General features: G+C 39.6%; 3 protein-coding genes across 3 annotated transcripts in view; 1 reads left to right on the forward strand and 2 right to left on the reverse strand.

Moving 5' to 3' along the window:
• Nucleotides 1-27,328, forward strand: part of LOC145435464 (uncharacterized) — a 440,390-nt gene that overhangs the window by 374,373 nt on the left and 38,689 nt on the right. The gene's annotated exons all lie outside the window — the stretch shown is intronic.
• LOC145435501 (uncharacterized) lies at nt 2,195-3,888 on the reverse strand. Its single transcript, XM_080312780.1, has 6 exons — nt 3,642-3,888; nt 3,478-3,574; nt 3,055-3,173; nt 2,768-2,980; nt 2,473-2,705; nt 2,195-2,418 (listed from the first exon to the last, which is right to left on the reverse strand). Exons 1-6 carry the CDS (start codon nt 3,886-3,888, stop codon nt 2,218-2,220), a joined length of 1,110 nt encoding a protein of 369 aa, XP_080168906.1. The 3' UTR covers nt 2,195-2,217.
• On the reverse strand, nt 4,013-6,661 carry LOC145435499 (uncharacterized). Its single transcript, XM_080312779.1, has one exon. The coding sequence runs from the start codon at nt 6,142-6,144 to the stop codon at nt 4,018-4,020; it is 2,127 nt and encodes a 708-aa protein (XP_080168905.1). The 5' UTR covers nt 6,145-6,661; the 3' UTR covers nt 4,013-4,017.

Below are 27,328 nucleotides of genomic sequence, written 5' to 3' on the forward strand. Positions count from 1 at the left end.
TCAAGTGAAAAATAAAGACATGTGGCAAAATTTTGAACTGAGTTGTCTGATGGTCCGGCCCGTGACAGATTTGAAGGTTTGAATCCGACCAGCGTCGCGATTTGAGTTTGACAACCCTGCTCTAAGCTGAATCGCCATGACGAGATAGCATAATGGTATGATCCACGGCTGCAACACCAATTGGTTGCGGGTTCGATGCTGACCGAGGTCGACTCCCGAATTCCCAGCCAAGTGTTACAGATTTATCTAGGGCTATGCTCCTATTTATTCACCAGATCAGCGGTAGTGGTTTGTTAAAAAAGCCTAGAAGTGGATCGTGCTATGAGTGCTCTCAATATTGCAGGCCCTGAGTATTTTTAGCACAGCGATCAATGTATTTTTTTTTAATTAAATGCCTCTTGGCTTTGCATTCAGGACAGTTTGTTTTACATGCAATCGAAATTTAAATCATTGGTAAACCATAGTATATATTGCACGACATTAAGAGCTGGTGATTTTGTCTATTATAACATTTGAGATTCTATATAGTTGCTGAGTGACGTAAATACCGAGTGAGTGTCTCACTTCGATTTCCCAAAAGTATTTATGAATACTGGCTGAGTGCCGTACAAACCCTAATACTCTCGTTATTGAGTGATCACTAGTAACCCAGGTAGCACGACTACTTGGGTACCGGAAGGTATTAAAATGGGACGAGGTCCGGGTACCAAGTGGGGAAACCAATCGGTACCCGTACCTTTTTGGCCCCATATTACAGAGGTATTTTCTGTGGCACCATGTGGGTTACCCATTCATTTATGTGGGGATCCCACGCTTAGACCTCAATCCACCCACTACAGTCGTAACTGATCTAATCATATCCCATGAACCATCATCTATCACTTACATACCAGGGAACCCATATTAATAAGAAAAAGGCTCCCACAGTTACCTGGAACATTGGTATATTGCAAACGTACAAACGAAAATACCAAAATTGGCATATTGCAAACAAACGAAGATGACAGGCTTGCACAGTTATCTGGAACCAGACTTGGACAACTATAGCAATCGAATATAATTTGGAGCGACATTCAATTTTTAATGTGGTTTGGAAAAAAACTGTAGGACGAATCCTAATCTAATTTGGAAAAGCTGAAAATGTTTTAGTTGTCCAAGTCTGTCTGGTAAATTCACAGATTGCAAATAATAAACAAAACTAACGAAAATGTACAAATACAATAGACTAGCAGTGGTGCACAAGTCTAACAGGGCTGTTTATTAATTCTTTTTAAAATTTCAATGGCTACTTGATAAATTGTTAGTTGGCTGCATACCAAATTTGGTTCAATTCCTACCTGTAATCGCATTGCTACAGGAGAAAGTTTTGGATTGACTATATAATATCTAAATAATATTTCTTTCCAATTATTCTGTCTGCTTTATGAAACTGTTAGGTGGTCACCATAGATACCAACTATTAACTACGCTTCCAGTTCCACTGTTTCAAATGGAGCCGTATATGATGTTGAGAGTTTCTTAGCCAAATTAACAATTTGATCGAGTAGCCAGTGAAATTGTTTAAAAAAAGTCATTTTTCAAAAACGATAATGTTCAATCGTTCATACTCACTCAGAGGTGGCGCATACTTTCAAATCACAAGATGTTTCTTCGCGAGCGACCAAACAAAAATGACTAGTGACACCATAAATTGACTGGTACAATACTTGAAAATACATTCAAGAAGTTCTGCTATAGCTATTTGACATGTTTATGCTGATTTGACACACACTAAGTGGTCATTCAACACCTAGAATTGGTGTGAACGTATACCAAAACTACTTGAAATTTTCAACCACTATGAAAAACTGTTCAAGTAGAAATATCAAAAAAATTGATAATCGAATCAAGTACACATAATCCGTCGTTTTGAAAGAGTAAAATACTTGTTACTGACCACCACTGTCAGTATGTCCTAGCACCGAAGCGGCCAGATGAGTGCTCAATTTTATGAAATGATTGATATCATTCTGCGTTGCTTTTTTCTATTTCTGGTTGAAGACGATTGCAATCCTGTGTCGCTCCTGGGTATGAATTCTTCTTTGTCATGAATCTTGAACCACCGGCACGATCTCTTGAATTGGTGATCCACTTTCGCATGGCACGTTCAATATATTTTTCGGTGCAATCTTTTGTGTTGATGTTCATCTTGACTGCAGCTGTCGAAGGTAAATCAATTCATAACCGATTAAAAGACATAAAAATTACTCGGGTATTACCAAAAACCCCTTTAAAAATGATTGTGTTCTTCAGCTTAAATTTATCATTTCGTCCGAAAACGCTGCAGCGATTTGCGAATTCGTTCTGCAATAATCTCGGCATTACCCGTCTCATGAAGTCATCGGAAGTATCGCCACCAATATTAGCCAGAGTCTTCACCTGTACGAACGTACGAGTTAGTACAGATCTTTGTTTGCAAAAGCAAAAGTTTACCATCCGTTCGAAAACTCCCGGCTCCCTTGCAAAAAGCTGATCCAAATTCTGTAGTTTTTCACCGTCTTGTATTGGAAACACTGAAGGTAGTTCTGATGTCATAGACGCGTTGAAGTATGGCAGAATCAGCTCCATGAAATGTTCTATTCTCTGGATGCTACGCGACATTCGATTGACGTCCGATTGAAGATTCACCAATCTGCGACCCATGGTTTTCGATTCAGCCGATATAACTGTAGCATAAAATAATATTTTTTAATATTATGCATCTGCTGAATATCAATACAATACACACCAGGATTGTATTGATTTGTTGAGGATATAACTGAGGAGGGCACTTCTTCACCACTATCAATATCAGTGTTGTCGAGAAACCGATCAGGTTCATTGTATTGCCTGTCCGAACAGCGAGACTTGGTGAATGATGCGGGTACTTCCTCACTAGGATCATCTTCCCTGTCACCGAGGGACTGACTATGTTGCCCCTCCAAGTAGCAATACTTTTTTGCTGAAAAATGATAAAGCATTGTGCTAGCCATCAAGTTACAGAATCAGAAATTGGATAATTGATTTGATCTGTACCTGACTTCTTAGAATTATTTGGCCGCCACACAGGTGGTGGACATATGATCGGGCTATCATCATCATCGGTGTCACTGCTTGTCTCTTCTATCAATCTTCTCTTCCGAGAAGGGATCACTCTGAAACAAAAATGGGATATTGACCGACTAAGTATGCAGGGCAGACATTCCATGATAACGGTAGGAAATAACTGAAGTATGGAGTTATTAGACACAATTTTTTGACCATTAATGATGTATAAAGATGAAAACTGCCACCATCTGAAAACGCTGTGTCGATATATATTTTCAAAAGTCGAAAAAAGGAGAAAGACTTATCACCACCATTTTTTTGTTTGTTTGAAATTTGTAGACCTGTGTTATCATTAGTCATATTTTGAAGTTCCATTCCATAGAGAAGACTTTTAAGAGTATTTTGCTTTACTTCCGTTTAGCTGGAAGTGCTCCAGCAGATTCCGAAAGCTCGCAATCCGTCTGCCTCAGAGATCTTTGCAATTTCTTGTTTGCCTCTGCATAGTCATCTAGGAAATAATAAGTAATACAGTAATACGCAAGGATAGGTCTATCCAATACGCGTACGAAACATACTAGTTTCGGCCAAAATTTTAACGGCATGCAATGCCCAGGTTTTTTCAGGATCTCTGAACTTTTTCAGCAACTTGTCAATTTTGTTAGATGACATTTTCGAGGGCCAGGAGCATCGGCCATTTTTTCCAAGCCATGTCTTTGGCACGACAGCTGCCGACACCTTGTCCTTGCTGTCTAGGAATTCAACCACACAATATACTTTCTTCGACATTACGATTATGGATCTGTCAAAAACAACAAGATGCATGTTGTCAATACTGTCACAGGGAAAACCTATATATGAGGTGGGTACGACACTACCGCGTGGCAAGAAATGATTAGGTGTTGGGCCTATAATTGAAGATCAGATTTTTTAAATACTTTTAGCGCACACATATCATATGGATTGATGAATCAAAGGGAAAACCACGTACGCATCATTGACATCATTTGCATCAGGCAAGACTACCAGCTTGTGACTGATATCTGTTATACTCGCGGTATGCAGATTTGATGATAAACGGTTTACCCGTTTAATCCCAATCAAGGTCGAATCAAACGGACGGTCGAAGAATTTCTCAGAATGTCGAAATATTTGATATACTACTGAACCACTGGAGCCTCCGGAGGAATTTTGCAAAATATTCTGAATCATACATATTTTGTTATGAATATTCACACAATTGTCCCCTTCATTCAAGGAAAAGGACAGAGCATCAGATCGAAACCGACGGAATTGTCTCTGGCCCTCAGATTTGGGTCCAGAATAGTACTCTTGACAAAACTGAGGAGTCAATGCTTCATCATGCCCAGGCTCACATTCCCTCTCAGAGTTTTCTTTCTCATTAATCCTACGAAGAATTTGGGCAATTGGATTGCGCGAGCTCCGAACCAAGCCCTTCAACTTTCCAAGCATGGATTCAAAAGGAAAGCAGGATACGTTTTGTAATGACCCATAGCGCTTCGCATCAGCAACAAGATGGATTACGCTGTGAACGTTATAAACCAATGACTCCTTTCCATATATGCAGGAAAATTCTTGAACAAAAATCTTTAGAAGGCACTCGATGTAGTCATAGTCCAAACCATACGCGTTGTCATGTAGTAAGCACCGAATGCAAACCGACAAAAGCAGGAAATTTCTATATACTTTCTTTTTCAAAATTCCCTTGAGACATACTGGACCAGTATATAGGAGGAATTGGCGAAATTCCGTTGCTTTCCACAACTTTGATTCAAGGAGCGATCTTGGCTTCCGAGAAAATTCCTGTGATAAATGTGGCCTTAAACTCAACAGCGTATCGGAAATCTTCCTGATATCCCTGGCATGCAGTCTGACTGTCAACGGGCCGGGTGGAAATACCCAATAATACAGTATTTTCCGTACAACGCCCAAGCATATCAAATGCTGATAGTCCAAAACAACCTGCGACACCATGCCGATACCGAGTTCCACCAAAGGCGATTGGTGCAGATGGTGGTTTTCATCTTCCATCGTGCAGAAGGATTCGTCAGTGCGGAGTGTTGCATGAAGTTCTGGAAAGATCATTCTACCTTCAAATTCGCCTTCTTGTATGCAACGCTCACATGAGCTGTACCCACTATGCCCCTTTATTCCTTTGATAAAACTTCGTGCTTGTGAGTCACATATAACAGCATTGATTGCCACCTGATATGTCTTTTCCTGAATCGTCATTCCATTAACCATAAGATCTTGCATTTCTTCGACAAAGTCTTTTAAATATTCTGCTACTGATGATGGCTTTCCGGGTCCATAAAATATGGCCACGACAAATGGATCGAATCCTTTCAACTCTTTCACTTGAGCAAGAATGGGCCAAAGGGATGATCTTGCACTTTTGAAAAGAGGTATTCCATCCACGTTAACATCAATGGTGATTTGCTGTATGCTCCTCCTCAGTACTGCTCCTTCAATAGCCTTTTGCAGGCCTATGTAATCATATAAACCTCCTGACACATTTTTAATTTCATAGTCGTCCGTTCTCATTGTTTTCAGCAACGTTCGGGGATCCTTTGGCAAATCTGATTGAGTGTGAATGCGGAGTATCATCAGCAATTCACGAAATGCACAATGAGTTATATTATGCTTACATGCCCAGTCCCGAAGTAGTGCGGATAAATTACCAACTTTTCGACCATCAGGTGACTCCTCTTCTGAACTAGACCAGTCTGCAACATCATCCATTTGAGTAAACGTATTGGCATCAATATGTGAAGTACTGGTAACTTGAAAGACACCATCATTGGAATGATCATGACGAGTAGTGGGGTTCCATTGTGTATCATATTCATCAGGGTAACCACATCGAACTGAGCTATCACGATGCCTCTCAGCCTGTTCCAAGCTATTAGAGGGTCCTCTTGCGATCTCAGCTTGAATTTGCCCCTCAGCCTGTTCCAAGCTATCAGAGGGTCCTCTTGCCACCTCAGCTTGAATTTCACCAAGGTAAATTTCATAAGCCTGTTTTCTTCTCCGACTCCGCGTTCTTTTAGGTATATCCATTACTGATCAATCAAATATTCACGAACTATACTGTAAACAACTGTTGCAGTGAGGTTTTTGTGGCTGATCTTTCAGTTAGCAAAAAATGCAGTGAAAACATTGACACATGTTTGGTAATTCAACTCGACTTCCAAAAAGTGAAATCACTTTTTTCCAAAAGGTTAAACAAATTGAGCATCAGGTCAACACAGTGGTGTAGCCTATTCAGTCGATATTATAGGGTCATCTCAATCAATCAACCATTATCGCTAAGCTAACGATTATAGAAGCGTACACGAACATATGATTTTCAGCATCTTTCCGAACCGTGTGACTGACCCTACAGCACGCGCGATGATAACTACACCTCGATCGAAGCAGGGGCGTTCGGTCAGCTATATACCAGGTTATAAACTGGGAAGATAATAACTTCAGCGTCAGAAAACTGAGGCACTTCATCGATGGTAGGAAGACATCGCAAAGTGAATACCATAATCACCACCAATACATGTTCTCCATGAGGGGTTCTAGTTCATTACATGACTGCCCCAATTTTAATCGAGCGATTAAAATGAGGTCTATTGAATCAATAGGTCAAGTCAACTCATGCAAAATCATCATCACAAACGATGGAAAACATAAGCGGGTGGAATCAAGGCTGTAGGCTCGTGTCGCTAGGACATGCTTGGCAATATGTGATGCAGGAGCGAACTGATGATAATCAGATGTTGGTATTTCAGCATTTTGAAAACACGAATAGATTGCGATTTAATGAAAAAATAGAAAGGTACTGAAACGATATGAAGCAGTTATTAAAGCTGGACAGTCACCAATAGCTACCAATAGCCACAAGACGGTGTAAAGAAGCACCAACGTCATAATATGGCGCATTGCAATATGTACATTGTACGATAGACACTGAATATAAAGAAACAGAAGAGAAGGGAAGATAGCCTAATGAAGTGGCATGTTTCGGAATGATAGCTCAATATAACAAATTGAGACTTGAATGAGACTTGATGTCAGATTGCTCTCGAGGCTTTTAGCGAAGTCTTTCACAAACTCATCTCCACGGCGTATTTCATTATCGAATTATCGAATCAAGAGGCGAAGTCAATACTTGCATCTGTGGAAAAACACGAGTATATGAAATCAAAATAGGCTTGCGTCAGTAGGATGGAGATTGACGATATCAATGTGATCTTGAAAGGAACTTTCAGATATCACGTAAAACTACGCCAAACTGAGAAAAGGCGATATACCCTTTGAGGAAGAAGATTTTTAACAGAATCCACAGAGAACAGATTACATCAGAAAATTTGGAGGCCCAGCCTTGGTCTCGCATTCGCCATCCCAATAATATATATTGATATAATCGAATATATCCATAGTATATGTCCATGCTGGAGAAGTCTTGTAATGAACTAGAATCCCTCATACCTCACTCGCAAACGAAATATCCGACACTTTTTGTCTTGGCAATTGGAAATGATGCATGCTTTATAGATAGGTGCTAAAGCGTACTGAATGTAATGAATGAATGAATGTTCACAACCCCACGTGTAAGGTACAATCAGCAAGATATGCGCCAGAGATTAACGTATCAGTTGTGCGATATATCTGGGTGAGGAGAAAAAAGCATAAAATGGGAGCACAGCTGATTTCCACGTGAAACATCATCAATTCTGACATGTTCACGGAGAACATGTATAGGCGGTGATCGTGGTGAACACTTTTTGATGCCTTCGTAGTATTGAAAAAGTGCTAGCTAATATCGTTAGGCTAACTTTACTCTACTAGGCCTAGTCAATTATCTAATTAAGGAACAATGTAACGTTCCACAACAAGCCTGTATTCTCGTAGCAAGACAATGCAGATAAGAGAATAGAATTGTCATACAGGCGTCGCCATTTCTGCTTCTCTTTCATCAATCAAAACACCGTACAATCCTCAAGATTCCAAGGCGAGCAATAGGTCAGGTAGAGCAAAAATTACGGGTGATAATATAGGGGTAAGCCAATACATTTGAGAACTTTGATTCTCTTATGTACAAGGCAGCTTATAACAACTGACCTGCAGCTAAATAATCAGATACCATATTTTTCAAGAGAAAGAACTATTATATTGAACCGAGAAATTAGCAAATAATTGAGGCTATAATGCATATAGCTTTGGGATTACTGCTATAAAGGTATGATACGAACCATGAACCTGTTTTACGACGCACAGACTATCTTTCAGGCTTCACTACATTTCAATCAGTATCTCTCAGTTAAACTAGATCACTATCAACCTAACTGACAATTCAGTCACCTAAAAATACTGTCTGTACTTTTCTACCTGCACTGAAAGGGACTTCTTCCACGTCCCAGTGCAAAAGAGCCACGGTAGCGAGCGAGAGCGACTTGAGCTTCGAAAGACGGAAGTTCAAAGAAATTGGCGGGCTTGATTGACTATAACTTTTCATGGCTGACTGAACTCGAAAAAATAAAATTCTAGAGGATCCGGACAGTTGGTTCTATCGTTATTCTACCGATCGACGCTATAAAATTATATCACACACTCTGAGGAGTTGAGTACTCTAGCAAAGGAAATGTCAGTTCATTTCAGTGTGATAAACGGACAATTTTAAACAGTTCAAATCACATGGACAAAGTAAAGCTTGGTAGGAGTTTTAAAGTTCGATGTTAGAGCGACCAACAGGGATCGCATAATAGCTAGAAAACTTTACTACATATGGCAACACCTTCTTATTCGATTAAATAAACCAAATAACATTGATGGAAAATAAGGTTGGTTCCTGTGTGGGTAATGTATAGGAAATCTGAGCTTCTCTATAGGTGGATTTCTCATGTTTCAAGATGATTTGATTACAAAAACTCAACAGGTAAAACTCTCCCGAGTTCAAATAGATATGTGCAATTAACATTAACGAGAAGATAGACTTATTGGAATCTACCTGGGATTGGTATGGTATAACCACGCATCTATATGGATGGAAATCCCGCTTGGGTTCAATGTGGTATACATGTTACCAACCCATTTCGTTTTTCCACCCCACCTAACCACCTAAATTCCACTTCCATACCAAGTGGGTGTGCTAGCTGGGAAATTAGTAATCATAAAAACCGCATGAATGCATGCTTTAAAGCTGCCAAACACTGTAGACCTGCCGTCTCCGTGGATTCAATCGGACAGATTTACATGCCGATATCCTAATGGCGACAGCATTTTGAAAGAGGCAGAGATTGCCATCATTCCCGTCATCAGAATTCGACGTCGAAATCGGCCCCACACATTTGTTACTCAGAAGACCGAGTTTCAAATATTGCCAGGGAACTAGCTCGTAGGTAATTTTACAAATTTCTGTTGTGTTCTAGTGTATCCGATCAAATGAAATCTAGAACATTCTATTCGACTCGAGGATCAATTCTCGATTTGGAATCGCGTCTTCCGAGCCCTCGATGTCGCCCAGCCACCATTGCAATATTATTTTACTTGAAATGATGCCGAAGCAATCGTAGCAGAGTGATGTGATACTAATAGTATTTTACAGTTTAATGACAGGAATTTCAATTTCATTTTCGAAGGCTAATGAAAGTAATGTTATCCGATATTTGATCATTTTAGTTGCAAAGGCTCATTATCATCGACAATTCAATGAATGAAGATGGATATGAAATACTCGTTCACATTCTGAAGCGGTCAGATTGCAAGAAATTGGTGCTCCAAGATTGTTGTCTCACCAAGTTGCAAGGAGTATTGATCGGATGTCGGGATCAAAATATCCAGGTGCGTCATCATGAACAATCCGTAATATCCAAGAAGAAAAGGCCGAAAGAGCCGAAAAGAGCCGAAAAGGCCGAAAGAGTGATAAAAATCGTTTTAGGGTTTGTTGGTGCGGTTTCATTCACCTGTTGTCATGGATTAGAATTTGGGAATTCTAGGAAAATTGTTGGTGGTAGAAATGCGAAAAATAATTTGCAGCTTGGGTATGGCGTCCCTGATCTACTATGAGGTAATATGCAGAAACGAGCCGATGTTGCATTTAGGATTTTGGGCCGAAAATTGGGCGCACTTTCATACTTTTACGTTGCCTATAAATTAGGGTGGATAGAGCTATGTCGATTAATGATTGTCAACTTGGGAGGTCAAGAAATAACAGCATGCAACAAAGTGACTGATAAAAATTGGCCCACAGCATGATGCACCATTATGCAAAACTTGCCCTCAGTTTTTGAAGACACCCCTTGATCAACTCTACCGGTGAATGCGATCATGGGGGCTGAAAAAGAATTAATGTTTGATAGGAATATGTGAAACTATCAACAATAATGACGAAATTCATTAGTGAATCTGAAAGTTTTGCGCACTTCGCGCGATCATAACCGTTCCCGTAACATGACCAATTGACCACTCGCGATTTCGGTGCCGGTGCGTGTAGTAAGCGAATATGAACTAATAGATAAGTCTGGAGCTCACCGGAAATGGAGATGAATCTCTTAACATCGGTATTTTGCATCCTGGTAGTTCATCGCGACTATGCCATGGAATGTGGCTGCAGGCTACATGATTAATCGTAATGCAGCCGTGAATAGGAGAAGGGTTTGCAACCACTGATTCACCCCTTGGAAATGAATTCCAGCTAAGCTTTTCATTCAAGAGAGCTTGATTCTCTTGCACTCAAAATTCAAATAATTCAATTTTTTTTTCATGGTGTTGAAGCATTTACAATTTGCCAACGACGTCTAAACTAGTTGACAATACGCAACAGTATTTTAATAATCTGGAATATGTAGGCTATTGTGCTGCATCCGGAAAATTTCGCGAGCTTTATCTTTCATTACGTGTCGCTATATATCTGGCCGCAAAACCATGTATTCCATGAAGCTCATTGTAAAATGACAGCATGTAACGAAGTTTATTTAAGCGCTGTTAACGAAACGACCGGCGGACGGTCATATTATCAGTATATATTATAGGATAATAGCCCACGTTAGAAATCTAACCACCAACGCCGACTGAGTAACGAAAATCAATTTAGTGTTTGATGTTTGACTCAAATGCACTCGGGCTAATTTTCAAATTTTTGACTACCCTGCGGAACACGACGTCAATATGAGTATTCAATGTATGTTCAAGTATGTCGTATTTGACGAGGTGAAATTGTACTATTGGCCGGAATAGCAGATTGAGATTCCGCAAATATAGTGAACTTATGATTTACTACTTATTTTACCAATTTACGCGTGGCACCAATGAAAACCACATTCACAAATATTTGACTAAAATTGTCGTTGTACTAGGCAGGGAGCACGCTTCATTTGTCGCAATTATGAGAAATAGGCACCATGGCCGAATCTAGGTTTGGGGTCCCATATTGATAAGTGTAGGCCAGGGGTAGGCAAACCCCGGCACGCGTGCCATTTGTGCCACGCGAAATGATTTTTCATGGCATGCCAAATGATTTCACGCAAATGACATATTCATACCATGTTTTTGCAAAAAGTGAAACAGAAGTTTTCAAAACGTGAAATGCTCGTAGGCCAGTGGTTCCCAACCTTTTTCATCTCGTGCCTCCCTTGGCCGAAATTTGAGCCAAAATTCCCCCCTTAGGAGAAATCTGCCTGATGATTAAAAAAGGTCGTTTTTTACCGCGCAATCACCTGTTGACCGAAGAATAAGACCGGAGGTACGGAGTGTCTGTTTCTTGTAGGGCTGTAACAACACTTTGTAGACCTCCAAGAACAATGGTCTTGGTCCCAATCAAACAGATTCTGGAAGGCTTGACTCAACAGACCCCCATACTTCCATTTGTGTTTTCGGCCTATTTTGCACCAATCGCTAATATAACTGCTGTGAAAAATCAGTATGCATAAATTTGCTGGTCTCGCAATTTTTTTCTGAAGTGTGCGTATGCATTTGGCCAATAATATTGGTATTTTCATATATAGCAGGATTGGCGACACTCGAGTCGGACTCGAGTCAGCATTTTCTGATGGCTCGACTTGACTCGAGTCATTTTCTCAAAATAGGGAAACGACTCGACTCGACTAGAGACAATCTGCGTATTGACTCGACTTGGAGTCATTCTACATGATTCGAACCAAGCCATATGACTCGTGACTATAGGAGGGCCAAGACCGACATTTCAATGTAATTTCGAAGAACAGTAAAATGGCCTTCCTATTGGAATTTCGTCTATTGGTCCTGGTACTTGAAAATGCGACAATAAACTGCGCAAAGTGAGGAAAACTGTATGTTATAAATCAAAATCATTCAATATCACCAAGCAGAGTTATAAAAAGTGAATTTAACAAGACTTTAACTGAAAACTGAGCAGTCAACACTCGAGTCATAATACCATATAACTCGGACTCGACCCTATGCTCGGTGATTTGGACCGTCGGACTTGACTCAATGGTGAATTGAAAATGAATCGACTTGACTCGAGTCAAAACTATGAAAGTGAAATTGACTTGTGGCTCGGAGCCTCGTGACTTGGGTACAGCCCTGATATATACCCTGATATATCACATACACGTGATCAGATTTCCTGCTTGTGCTCATTGAAATTTAGGACACTCATTCGGTTTCGGCAACATTGCACCAAGTTTAACATGCATTTTTTCGATAGAGTAGCTGTTCACTAAAAATAAAGCAAGGCTAGCGATCTCTTTGACTTGAATTGATGACGTTGGAATATTCTGTCACTTTATGAAAATGTTGACATGAAAATATAAGATAAATACTTTCGTTAGAGGCCTTGAAGTGATAGATTCGGCACGACATTTGCTCGCTTAGAATTTATTTGATTGAGAGGCCGTTGCTGGCCTACAAAATTGTCTTGCGAACTGCAGCACATCTGAGCTAGTTCAAAAAAAAATCAAGGGCGAACTTGTATGGGAGAAAGAGATTTCAAATAGCATTCGAACATACTTTCAGCAACAAAAAAAAAAACAGCTATAAGGAGCATACGCTCTGATATAACTGGTTGCCAACATGACAGTTCGGACATGAACATTTTGGGAAATCCGTTACAATTCTAAAGTGGAATTCCTCCCTAAATATTGCAAAATTCCCCCCAAGGGGGGAATTCCTCCCCGGTTGGGAACCACTGTCGTAGGCGATCCAAAATTATTATTATTATTATTTCACATTTTACAGTGGTGCTTCTCGCCTTTTTCAGGCTATGTGCACCACGACACGAATATTTGTAATGTTCATAAGTCTTTGTCTTTGTGGCAATCTTGGGGACGACTTCTTCATTCTTTCGCACATCCAGACGTCAGTCTCTCTCGCACTCATGCGTCCCCGTCGAGGTCTTTGCTGCCGACTTCTAGGACGGCTCACTTTCAATCTGGGCTTTTCAATGCACTGCAACTGCGGTGAGGTCGGCAATGGGTAGCCCAGAGAAACCTCCGACACATAGAGCCTGATGTGTTAATTATGCTGTGGGAACCCCCACTAAATAGATAAATATATATGTTGTATTTATAAAATGTTTTAAAAATCTATGCATAGTGTACAAAAATGAGTCAACCGTATTAGCAGTTGTGAAAGAACATCAACCGAACATCGTTTGAAAACGTTTGGATTCTTTAGTCTAGGAGTGTTATTCACTGTGTAGCCTGCGGGAGTGCAACTACTGAACCGGCATTACGACGCTGGGCATCTTCACGCTATATAATACATGACCTAGATATAGAGTTTCGGACAATATCCGACCATGCGACTAACAGGCGGTCTATGCGTTGCCAAAGTGATTGGCGGCGATAAAACCTTGAAACAAAATAGCCGCTGCATCATGGACAAAACGTTAGACATTGATATGTCCACTGGCAAGGCGCCGAAGTGACCAGCGCCGAATGACCAGCGCCCGCACCCGCAGCTTGAACCGCACGTATCAAATGAGATCTGCCAAGGAAAATAATCAGCCCCGTGTCGTACCTCGCCTCAGAAACCATATAGCATAGAATCATTCACCTGTTAATCTACCGTTTACCAATACTCGTTAGACGCAATTGGAATACCACAGGCAATTAGTACTTTGCAACACAGATTACTTTGGATATGTTTAAAATTGTTAACGACGCGACAGCGTAGATATTATCAATATATGAATATTCATGACAGTAATCTAGCCGACGAGGCCGAAAGAGTGATAAAAATAGTTTTAGTGTTTGATGATGCGGTACCATGCACCTGTTGTCAAAGCGTGGAATTTTGGAATCCTAGAATGATTGTTGCTGGTGTTAATGCTGAAAATAATTTGCAAGTTTGTTATGGCATCTCTGATCTACTGTAAGGTAGTCGCCAGAAAAGGAACAATGTTAAATTTAGGATTTGGGCCGAAAATTAGGCACACTTTCGTACTTTTAGGTTGCTTATAAATTATGGTGGAGAGAGATATGCCGATCAATGATTGTCTAATTGGAAGGTCAAGAATTAACAGCATGCAACAAAGTGACTAAAAACTATTAGCCCAGAGCAAGATGCATCATTGAGTATAAAACTTGCCCTCAGTTTTCTAAGATACTTCTTGTTCAACTCTTCCAAGGGTATTCGAATATTGCATGCGTTTAGTATTTTGAAACACAGAGGACCTTTTATATTTTCAAAATTGTTCACGGCGCGACAACGTAGATATTATCAATATAGGAATATTGAGGACAGAAATCTAGCCGACGCGGCTGAAAGAGTGAGGCAAATTGTTTCAGTGTTTGATGATACGGTTCCATGCACCTGTTGTCATGGCTTGGAATTCGGGAATTCCAGAAACATTGTGGCTGGTGGAAATGCAGAAAGTAATGTGCAGGTTTGGTATGACGAAATTCATTAGTGAATCTGAACACCTTCTTGGAGGTACATAACTTCAATATATAATTGAATAGTATATTCATATTGCAATGAACCCGAATATTTTCGGCTGACACTCGTCAGGGTTGATCGTCAGCAACTAGTAGAGAATTCAAAAGAACAGCGTATATCAACACTCGTAACACAAAATATGACGTCACCAGCAGCATTAGTGAATCTGGAAGTTTTTCGTTCCCATAACGTGACCACTCGCAATTTGGGTGCGTGTAGTAAGCGGATATGAAATAATATAGATAAGTCCGGAGCTCATCGGAAATGGACATGGATCTCTCAATATTGGTAGTTGGCGTCCAGCTAGTTCATCGCGACTAAGCTCTGGAATGCTGCCGTAGGCTACATGATTAATCGATATGCAGCCGTGAATAGTAAAAAGGTTGGCGACCCCTTGGAAATGAATTCCAGCTAAGCTTTTCATTTAAGAGAGCTCGTTTCTCATGCACTTGAAATTAAAATCATTCAAACTTTTTTTTATAATGGTGTCGAAGCATACACACTTATACAATCTTCCAGCGATTTCAATACCAATTGACAATATATACCAGTATTTTAATAATCTGTAATATGTATTGTGCTGCATCCGGAATATTTCGCGATCGGTATTTTTCGTTACATGTCGCTACATCTCTAATCGCAAAACCATGTATTCCAAGGCGCCCATTGTAAAATGCCAACATGTAACAAGGTTTTTGTTATCGCTGGTAACGAAACGACCGGCGAACGGTCATATTATCAATATCTATTATAGGATAATAACTCATGGTATAAATCTAGCCGACTGAGTGAAGAAAATCGATTTAGTGTTTGATGCTTGACTCATATGTACTCGGGATCCAATTTCCTAGTTTTTGATCACCCCGCTGGCCACAGCGTCAATATGGGTATGCAATGTATTTTGAAGTATGTCGTATTTGACGAGGTGAAATTGTTCGATTGAAGGTTAACCGAAATAGCAGACTGAGATTCCACAAATATCGTGACATTGTGATTTACTATTTTTTAGCAATTTATGCGTTGCACGAATAAAAACCACATTCATAAATATTTGACTAGAACTGTCATTGTACTTGACAGGGAGTACGCATCATTTGTCAAAATTATGAGAAATAGGCAACATAGCCGAATCTAGTTTTAAGATATCATATTGATAAGTATAGGCTATTGATTACGTCATTGCCCAAGTCAAAATAAAACAGCGTTGGATTTAACTTCACTGGTGTTACAGCGGTGGAGCGTAGCACTACGGTATTCACCCTCTTAAATCGGCGATAAAGATATGGATAAAGGGGTCAAAGATGAAACTGACTACACATTCAGGGTGCAATAGAATGCTCACTGTTGTTATAATAACTTGCGTCGATAGCGAAATACCGTGTCACGAGCTCAATTCCAATCAGTCGAAGCGGAGTTATTGCCGTCGCAAAATTTTGGATTTGAATAAAATAGTATTTACGATTACCAGAGAACCCGTCCCTTGGGGAACCCGTCCCTACCAACTCGGCCCTCGGAGAACCCGGCCCTTGGAGAACCCGGCCCTCGGGAAATTTTGCATATCAAGCACGCGTGGTCTACTTGTTGTCGTATTTACGGTGTTTTTCGACTACTCTGGACCTCGGAGAATGCGGCCCGCGAATAATTTTGTATCAAAAATGCATTAAATGTGAAGCCGGCCCTCGGGAAATATTGTATTCACCGGCAACCCTAATATCCCACCTCCACCAACCCTAATATCCCACCCCCGGCAACCCTAATATCCCACCCCCGGCAACCCTAATATCCTAACCCTAACCCTAATATCCTCCCCCAACCCAAATATCCCCCTCCCCCAACCCTAATATCCCCCTACCCCAACCCTAATATCCCACCTCCGGCAACCCTAATATCCCACCTCCACCAACCCTAATATTCCACCCCCGGCAACCCTAATATCCTAACCCTAACCCTAATATCCTCCCCCTACCCTAATATCCCCCTCCCCCAACCCTAATATCCCACCTCCGGCAACCCTAATATCCCACCCCCGGCAACCCTAATATCCCCCTCCCCCAACCCTAATATCCCACCTCCGGCAACCCTAATATCCCACCCCCGGCAACCCTAATATCCCACCCCCGGCAACCCTAATATCCTCCCCCTACCCTAATATCCCCCTCCCCCAACCCTAATATCCCACCTCCGGCAACCCTAATATCCCACCCCCACCAACCCTAATATCCCACCCCCGGCAACCCTAATATCCCACCCCCGGCAACCCTAATATCCCACCCCGGCAACCCTAATATCCCATCCCCGGCAACCCTAATATCCCACCCCCGGCAACCCTAATATCCCACGCATGCCCTGACCTCCTTACAAGACCGACAAATCAGTTGATAATAACATTATTACTTTATTAATTCATATTAATACTTGTGAATACACTTAATTTCTAAATTTCCCGAGGAATATTACTTTTCATTCAGTGTGCATGCCTCTTATTTACTTCGCCTACGCTAAGGTGGGTGTCTGATCTTAATGGCTACTCCAAGTTTTTTCGACACCCTCCTATCTTTTCATTGTATCGCAGTCTTGTGATGTTTTGAAACGATGAAAATATTATTAAACCTGACTGACTGACTTCACCGAGGGCCGGGTTCTCCAAGGGCCGGGTTCTCCAAGGGACGGGTTCTCCGTAAATACGGTTGCCGATTCTTTAATCATTTATTACAATTGTGCCCACCGTAAATACTATTTTATGCAAATCCAAATTTGTCGACATCAATCACTACGCTACGGCTGGTTTGAATGGAGCCAAATTTGGTGGACATCGTTTCTATCGACAACCTTACAATTTCATGGGTGAACAGAAAATTTTGAATTTTTTTTTATTAATTCTTATATAATAAATAAAAAAACTTTCTTCTCCTGTAGCAATGCGGCCACTGGTTGGAATTGAACCAAATTTGGTGTGTAGGCTTCAATTCGGTAATCTAACAATTTTATCAAGTAGCCAGTAGAATTTGAAAGAAAAAGTCATTTTTGAACACCCCTACTGTACAGTGTACAGACATTTGCTATTCCCATGCGCATAAGATGAACTATGATTTGATATTAACGGGTGTGAGTATACACCATGGCACAAGAGACCTGAACGTACCTCATACTTATACCGCGGTATAAATCGAGTGCAATATTTTAATCCAAATTTTGCATGCACGTAGGATATATGACCTCGATCTCATTATGACTCAGGTTTTGTTTTCATGTACCACCCTTTTCGGCCCCTTAGGTGCAAATACACACTATTTTCGCTAAAAGTGCACTCGAATAAAATATGCATGTTACGCATAAAACGCGTAGTATATTATGCCCATTAGAAATCGGTGTCTACTCTACAAGTTGTAAACCCAAATGTACGAACGGGCAGTGCATTCATCGATTCGATATCTCTAAAATTCCATTGTGAGTCAACAAACCTGACTAAAATACGAGGTCACTGCAAATTGGTCGATTGTCGCTTCATTGCGAAACATTCATTATTTTCAATGAAACATTCTTTCTTTGACGATATAATCAGTGTTTTTCCAAATCGTAACGACCGTAAAAGCATTTCAGCACTATTACACGCAGCATTTTTCATTTCATCGCCGATATCCACTAATTGCATATTAATATGAAATTCGCTAAAATATTCATTTATGCGAATGAGACTCTAGAGTTAGTGATCATTATGCAAAGGTGAATTGCAGAATATGGTCGGAAGTTTCATCGCCCTTATTCTTGAATAGGCAACACAACTGTGAGAAGTCCATCCGTCTGAAGTATAATTATGCGGTCGTTTTCACAATAAAATATTTTAAATTGATAATAATACAAACATCAAGTCAAGTGTTTAGATGTGCAAATCTGAATTTATTAGCTATGAAAATTCTGTAACCGAAAATATATAAAAAGGAACGATATTTATCATGTTCCCAGCTATATTCGGATGAACTCTCGCAACTTTCGTATCTGATATCTTAAATTGGCTCATTAAACAAACGCTCTGTACGAATTCACATTCATATGACGATAATCAACATATGCGACTCGTAGCTTACATTGTCGTAAACTTGCTTACCTCAACCTTACCTCTTGTATATAATTTAAATCAAACGAATATCGTTCATACGTTTATAATTGTATATCGTTGATAAGTAGGTGGGTAGGGTATTGAACTATATCAATTTTAAACATTCTGAGGTTTCGTATGTTGTCCTCTATTTGGCTGATATTTAAAGACTGGCTACATCGCCATACTTGCGTAGTTGAGCAGTTCTGCGTATGCGTGAGCGATACAGCGCCTCTTCATTCCATTACTCCTCGCCACTTAATCCGCGTAAGCCGTGACTTGCGCAAAGTCTAGAAGTGGGCCGTGCTATAAGTCGGCAGTTGACGAATAAATATGAAGAATATTGGCCTGGTGTGAATGGCCGTAGTAGTTGACAAACACCATGAATATCTCAAAACAAACAAACAAACTATTTATTCGTTCGTCGATTCCGAATAAATGGGTACTTCATCTGTATTTAAAACAGTTAGCAAAATGTAATGACTTTGAATCATGTCCAGTACGTTGAAATTTCAACTTGACTTGACTAGTGACTTGACTAGTGACTTGACTCGTGACTTGACTTGACTTGACTTGACTTGACTTGACTTGACTTGACTTGACTTGACTTGACTTGACTTGACTTGACTTGACTTGACTTGACTTGACTTGACTTGACTTGACTTGACTTGACTTGACTTGACTTGACTTGACTTGACTTGACTTGACTTGACTTGACTTGACTTGACTTGACTTGACTTGACTTGACTTGACTTGACTTGACTTGACTTGACTTGACTTGACTTGACTTGACTTGACTTGACTTGACTTGACTTGACTTGACTTGACTTGACTTGACTTGACTTGACTTGACTTGACTTGACTTGACTTGACTTGACTTGACTTGACTTGACTTGACTTGACTTGACTTGACTTGACTTGACTTGACTTGACTTGACTTGACTTGACTTGACTTGACTTGACTTGACTTGACTTGACTTGACTTGACTTGACTTGACTTGACTTGACTTGACTTGACTTGACTTGACTTGACTTGACTTGACTTGACTTGACTTGACCCGAGTCACCTTTGAAAATCAAGTGACTTGACTTGACTCGAGTCAAAATGAATTGGCAACAAAACGTTTCCATGAATCTCGACGAAGTCACAAAATCAATGTAAATACAGGCCAATGGCACACAAAGGCAGACAAACGTTTACAGGGGATCCAAATATAAATAAGCAGTGGGACAGTATTGAATGCTTACACATCGGAATTGTATACTATATTGTTCCACATAATTCCATCGTTAATAATTCAACGGTATGAAGTGTATGCTCCAGCAGTATAGCTAACCCGTCGCTTCCACAATTGCATGTCTTAAATTGATATTTATCCAAACTTCAAGTCAAAAATATGGATGTGCGAACCTGAATCTAGTAGCTATGAAATTCTAAATCCGATATTGATCGAATGAACCCTGCAAGATTGATATCTGAAATCGGTTCATCAAACAAACGGTATGTGCGAATTCACAATCGTAATATCGAGAATCAACATCTGTGACTTTTCAGTGTCTTCTGATGGGAGTGCAATTCTTCAAAAAATATCACAAACCATAACGTATTCTTTATTGCAGTCTTACCATAGCGGTACCCTATATAAAAAGATTGATGTGGCAATTATACAATTCATTTTTTATGTCGAAACAATAATACACCGTGTCGACCGGCACTGATATCTTAATGTCTAATATAATGAAAATCGAAACCACTAAGAATAATATTGTTAAAATTTCGTCTCCACCAGCTTCAGAAACTGCCCATCTTCGACAGTACACTACTCCCGGGTTCTTATTATGACGTGGCGGAAATTGCAAAAGCCACCAAATGCGCCGAAGTGTGTGTACCGAACCCAATTCCAACGTCCACGTTTACGGTTTAATCTCTTGTATTCTTACCAACGCACACTCGGGGTCAACATCCAGTTACGACTAAAAAGAGTGGTGGGATAGCGTAGTGGTGTAATCCACTGCTGCAACACCTATGGGTTACTGGTGCGAGTGCGACCAATTTCGACTCTAGAATTCCTAATTAAGAGTTGGAGGTTTAGCTAGGCTCCTCCTCGCCATCTCATACGCGTAACAGACTTGGACAACTAGATAATTCTAGTTGTCTAATTTCACTAAATTAGAGCGAAATAGCAGTAATCGAATTCTAATCTAATTTATAAAATTTTCTATGCTCCAATTCTAATTCTAATTCTGATTCTAATCTAAATTGAGAAACGTTCTTATACTCTAATTTTAATTCTAATCTAATTCATTGTTTTCCTGAAAATGCCTATTTGACTGCGGCATGTTGCCGCGAGTCCCTCTCGTACAGGGAAGTCCAGAGCCAAGACGCCATCGCATTACTTGCACCGTACAGAAATAGTAGTTATTGTGCGACGAATAAGAGCCATACTGGCATAGTAGCTTGTTTGTTGGTTTTCTTGAACAATTGCGAGGCTTATTGAATAAGCATGTTATATGCGCCATGATAAGAAATGTTGCAATGTTCATTGATCTTTGCCTTATGAACTCTTTTCGGACTACTTCCAGTCACACACCCATTCATCATTGATATCCATCTCGTTTGCATACGACCTCGTCAGTGTCTTTTACCGACGATTTTCGAAACTCGACTTTAATTGATCAATCTGGGCTTTTCTTACGGCACTGCATACGCAGTGACGTCAGCTACTAACGATTCGATATTCGGGCAAGCCAGACATGTTGCTAGATGAAAGACTATCTCATCCTAAAGATTGGCTTTGGGGACGCCCTATAGCCCTAGTTTTCCAAGCGCCTCGGTGTCGAGTGCACTGTACGTCATGGCAATATCCCTATTCATGCCAGCTGACTCTCCATCGATGGAATGCTGTTGCCTTCGTTGAAGCTATTTCCGCTATAGCGAGGAATAGTGTTGTTTGGCACAGACGAATAGGTTCATTCAAAACTACAACAATAATAATTTGAAACTGAAATCATTTTCGCATTTCAAAATGCTTTATTCGCGTTCTTCCAAATTCACAGATCAGATCGCCGGCCGCAAAATACAACCTCGCGGGCCGCCTGTTGATGACCCCTGGTATTGTGCAAAACGAGCAAAGCTTAATATACGGACGTTAACCAATCTCTTTGTTATGAGACTCCATTGTGATTTGATATGAACTGAACTTTTTGCTGCATTTATTTCTCATTCAAATTTTCATTCGATTTCCAAGTTTTTCCGAATTCAAATTCTGATGCTAATTATAATCTAATTTGGAAAAAAGCTGTGTAGCTTTAATTCTAATTCTAATCTAATTTGGAAAAATTGTATAGCTCTAATTCTAATTCTAATCTAATTTGGAAAAAGCTGTGTAGATGTAATTCTAATTCTATTATAATCTGGAAAAAAAGCTGTGTAGATTTAATTCTAATTTTAATTTAATTTGGAAAATATGCATAGCTCTAATTATAATTCTAATATAATTTGGAAAAAGCTGTGTAGATCTAATTCTAATTCTAATCTAATTTGGAAAAAGCTGTGTAGATTTAATTCTAATTTCAATCTAATTTGGAAAAATTGTATAGCTCTAATTATAATTATAATCTAATTTGGAAAAAGCTGTGTAGATCTAATTCTAATTCTAATCTAATTTGGAAATAACTGTGTTGATCTAATTCTAATTCTATTCTAATCTGAAAAAAAGCTGTGTAGCTTTATTTCTAATTTGAATCTAATTTGGAAAAATTGTATAGCTCTAATTATAATTATAATCTAATTTGGAAAAAGCTGTGTGGATCTAATTCTAATTCTAATCTAATTTGGAAATAACTGTGTTGATCTAATTCTAATTCTATTCTAATCTGAAAAAAAGCTGTGTAGCTTTATTTCTAATTTGAATCTAATTTGGAAAAATTGTATAGCTCTAATTATAATTCTAATCTAATTTGGAAAAAGCTGTGTAGATCTAATTCTAATTCTAATCTAATTTGGAAATAACTGTATAGCTCTAATTCTAATTCTAATATAATTTGTAAAAGCTTAAAAATTCTTAGTTGTCCAAGTAAGCGGTGTCATATAAAAGCATGAGTGGGCCTTGCAGCAAGTCAGCAGCTACGGATTTTAAATGAAGCACATTGTCCCGGTGTAAATGACCATAGTATTCGACAAATCCCAAGATTACCTCAAAACAAACAAACAAGCGACTAAAAAGGGAGCATAAAAATACGCCAACTTCTATCGTCGTTACTGCCACTGATTTAGCGCTCCATAACTGTACTCAACAGGCAAATCATCGCATTTTTGCCAATTTCATTGTTCGCGAATAAAGTCGTTGCTAGAATATAAACCCTATGATCCGTGATATGTTCTAATGTACTAATATGTATGTATATAATGATAGATAATAAAGTATTCAAGTGAAAATAGGGACATGTGACAAAATCTTGAAATGAGTTGACTGATGGTCCGGCCTGTGAGAGATTTGAAGGTTTGCATCCGACCCGCGTCGCCTTTTCAGATTCACAATCCTGCTCTAAGCTGAATCGCCATGACGAGATAGCATAATGGTATGATCCACGGCTGTAACACCAATTGGTTGCGGGTTCGATGCTGACCGAGGTCCACTCCAGAATTCCCAGCCAAGTGTTACAGATTTATCTAGGGCTATGCTACTCTTTATTCACCAGATCAGCGGTAGTGGTTTCTTAAAAAAGCCTAGAAGTGGATCGTGCTATGAGTGCTCTCAATATTGCAGGCCCTGAGTATCTTCTGCACAGCGATCAATGTATATTTTTATAATTGAATGCTTCTTGGCTTTGCATTCAGGACAGTTTGTTTTACATGCAATCGAAATTTAAATCATTGGTAAAACAGAGTATATATTGCACGACATTAATATTGCGCACATTGTCTATTATAATATTTGAGATTCTATATAGTTGCTGAGTGACGTAAAGACCGAGTGAGTGTCTCACTTCGATTTCCCAAAAGTGTTTATGAATACTGGCTGAGTGCCGCAGAAACCCTATAGTACTGTCATTATTGAGTGATCATTAGTAAATTAGTAATCATAAAAACTGCATAACGGTATGCTTTAAAGTTGCCAAACACAGTAGACCTGCCGTCTCCGTGGATTCAATCGGACAGATTTACTTGCCGACATCCTGATGGCGACCACTTTTTGAAGGAGGAATAGATTGCTATTATTCCAGTTAACAGAATTCAACGTCGAAATCAGCCAACACATATTTTACTCAGAGGACCGAGTTTCCAAATAATGTCAGCCAAATAGCTCATAGGTAATTTTACAAATTTCTGTTGTGTTTGAGTGTATTCGATCAAATGAAATCTAGAACATTCTACTCGACTCGAAGATCAATTCTCGTTTCGAAATCGTATCTTCCGAGCCGTCGATTTCGCCCAGTCACAGTTGCAAGATTATGGTATTTTGAAGTCTACTGACAGTAATTTCGATTTCATTTTCGAAGCATAATAAAAGTCATTTTATCCGATATTTTATCATTTTAGTTGCAACAGCTCGGAATCGTCGACAACTCAATGAAAGAAGATGGATATGAAATACTCGTTCACATTCTGAAGCTGTCAGATTGCAAGAAATTGGTGCTCCAAGATTGTTGTCTCACCAACACCAAGTTGCAAGGAGTATTGAACGGAAGTCGGGATCAAAATATCCAGGTGCGTCATCATGAACAATACGTAATATCCAAGAAGACATGACACATATTGCACACATTGTCTATTATAATATTTGGGATTCTATATAGTTGCTGAGTGACGTAAAGACCGAGTGAGTGTCTCACTTCGATTTCCCAAAAGTGTTTATGAATACTGGCTGAGTGCCGTAGAAACCCTATAGTACTGTCTTTATTGAGTGATCATTAGTAAATTAGTAGTCATAAAAACTGCATAACGGTATGCTTTAAAGCTGCCAAAAACTGTAGACCCGTCTCCGTGGATTCACTCGGACAGATTTACATGCCGATATCCTAATGGCGACAACATTTTGAAAGAGGCAGAGATTGCTATCATTCCAGTCATCAGAATTCTACGTCGAAATCGGCCCCACATATTTGTTCCTCAGAAGGCCGAGTTTCAAATATTGCCAGGGAACTAGCTCGTAGGTAATTTTACAAATCAATATTGTGTTTGATTGTACTCGATCAAATGAAATCTAAAACATTCTATTCGACTCGAGGATCAATTCTCGATTCGGAATCGTATCTTCCTAGCCCTGGATGTCGCCCGGCCACGATTGCAATATTATTTTACTTGAAATGATGGCGAAGCAATCGTAGCAGAGTAATGTGATACTAATAGTATTTTACAGTTTATTGACAGGAATTTCAATTTCATTTTCGAAGGCTAATGAAAGTAATGTTATACGATATTTTATCATTTTAGTTGCAAAGGCTCCTTATCATCGACAATTCAATGACTGAAGATGGATATGAAATACTCGTTCACATTCTGAAACTGTCAGATTGCAAGGAATTGGCGCTCGCAAATTGTTGTCTCACCAAGACTAAGTTGCAAGGAGTGTTGAACGGATGTCGGGATCAAAATATCCAGGTGCGTCATCATGAACAATCCGTAATATCCAAGAAGACATGTCATCTTACGATTCGAAATTGTTCGTCATCCTACTTCGCCTCAAATCCATGCAGCACAAAATCGTTCATCATTTATTCTATCGTTTACCAATACTCGGCGGAGGTAATTCGAATACCGCAGGCGTTTAGTATTTGGCAACACAGATTACTTTGGACATTTTTAAAATTGTTAACGACGCGACAGCGTAGATATCATAAATATAGGAATATTCATGACATAAATCTAGCCGAAAAGGCCGAAAGGGTGATAAAATTAGTTTTAGTGTTTGTTGGTGCGGTTCCATGCACCTGTTGTCATGGATTGGAATTTGGGAATTCTAGAAAAATTGTTGCTGGTAGAAATGCAGAAAATAATTTGCAGGTTTGGTATGGCTTCTTTGATCTATTGTGAGGTAATATGCAGAAAAGGGCTGATGTTGCATTTAGGATTTTGGGCCGAAAATTGGGCACACTTTCATACTTTCACGTTGCCTATAAATTAGGGTGTATAGAGCTATGTCGATTAATGATTGTCAACTTGGGAGGTCAAGAAATAACAGCATGCAACAAAGTGACTGATAAAAATTGGCCCACAGCATGATGCACCATTATGCAAAACTTGCCCTCAGTTTTTGAAGACACCCCTTGATCAACTCTACCGGTGAATGCGATCACGGGGGCTGAAAAAGAATTAATGTTTGATAGGAATATGTGAAACTATCAACAATAATGACGAAATTCATTAGTGAATCTGAAAGTTTTTCGCACTTCGCGCGATCATAACCGTTCCCGTAACATGACCAATTGACCACTCGCGATTTCGGTGCTGGTGCGTGTAGTAAGCGAATATGAACTAATAGATAAGTCTGGAGCTCACCGGAAATGGAGATGGATCTCTTAACATCGGTATTTGGCATCCTGATAGTTCATCGCGACTATGCCATGGAATGTGGCCGCAGGCTACATGATTAACCGTAATGCAGCCGTGAATAGGAGAAGGGTTTGCAACCACTGATTCACCCCTTGGAAATGAATTCCAGCTAAGCTTTTCATTCAAGAGAGCTTGATTCTCATGCACTGAAAATTCAAATCATTCAATTTTTTTTCATCCCGGTGTTGAAGCATTTACAATTTGCCAGCGACGTCTAAACTAGTTGACAATACGCAACAGTATTTTAATAATCTGGAATATGTAGGCTATTGTGCTGCATCCGGAAAATTTCGCGAGCCTTATCTTTCATTACGTGTCGCTATATATCTGGCCGCAAAACCATGTATTCCATGAAGCTCATTGTAAAATGACAGCATGTAACGAAGTTTATTTAAGCGCTGTTAACGAAACGACCGGCGGACGGTCATATTATCAGTATATATTATAGGATAATAGCCCACGTTAGAAATCTAACCACCAACGCCGACTGAGTAACGAAAATCAATTTAGTGTTTGATGTTTGACTCAAATGCACTCGGGGGCCAATTTTCAAATTTTTGACTACCCTGCGGAACACGACGTCAATATGGGTATTCAATGTATGTTCAAGTATGTCGTATTTGACGAGGTGAAATTGTACTATTGGCCGGAATAGCAGATTGAGATTCCGCAAATATAGTGAA

This window comes from Botryllus schlosseri, chromosome 3, assembly GCF_051294905.1.
Source record: "Botryllus schlosseri isolate E-star chromosome 3, Bs_hap1, whole genome shotgun sequence".
NCBI classification, from domain to species: domain Eukaryota; kingdom Metazoa; phylum Chordata; class Ascidiacea; order Stolidobranchia; family Styelidae; genus Botryllus; species Botryllus schlosseri.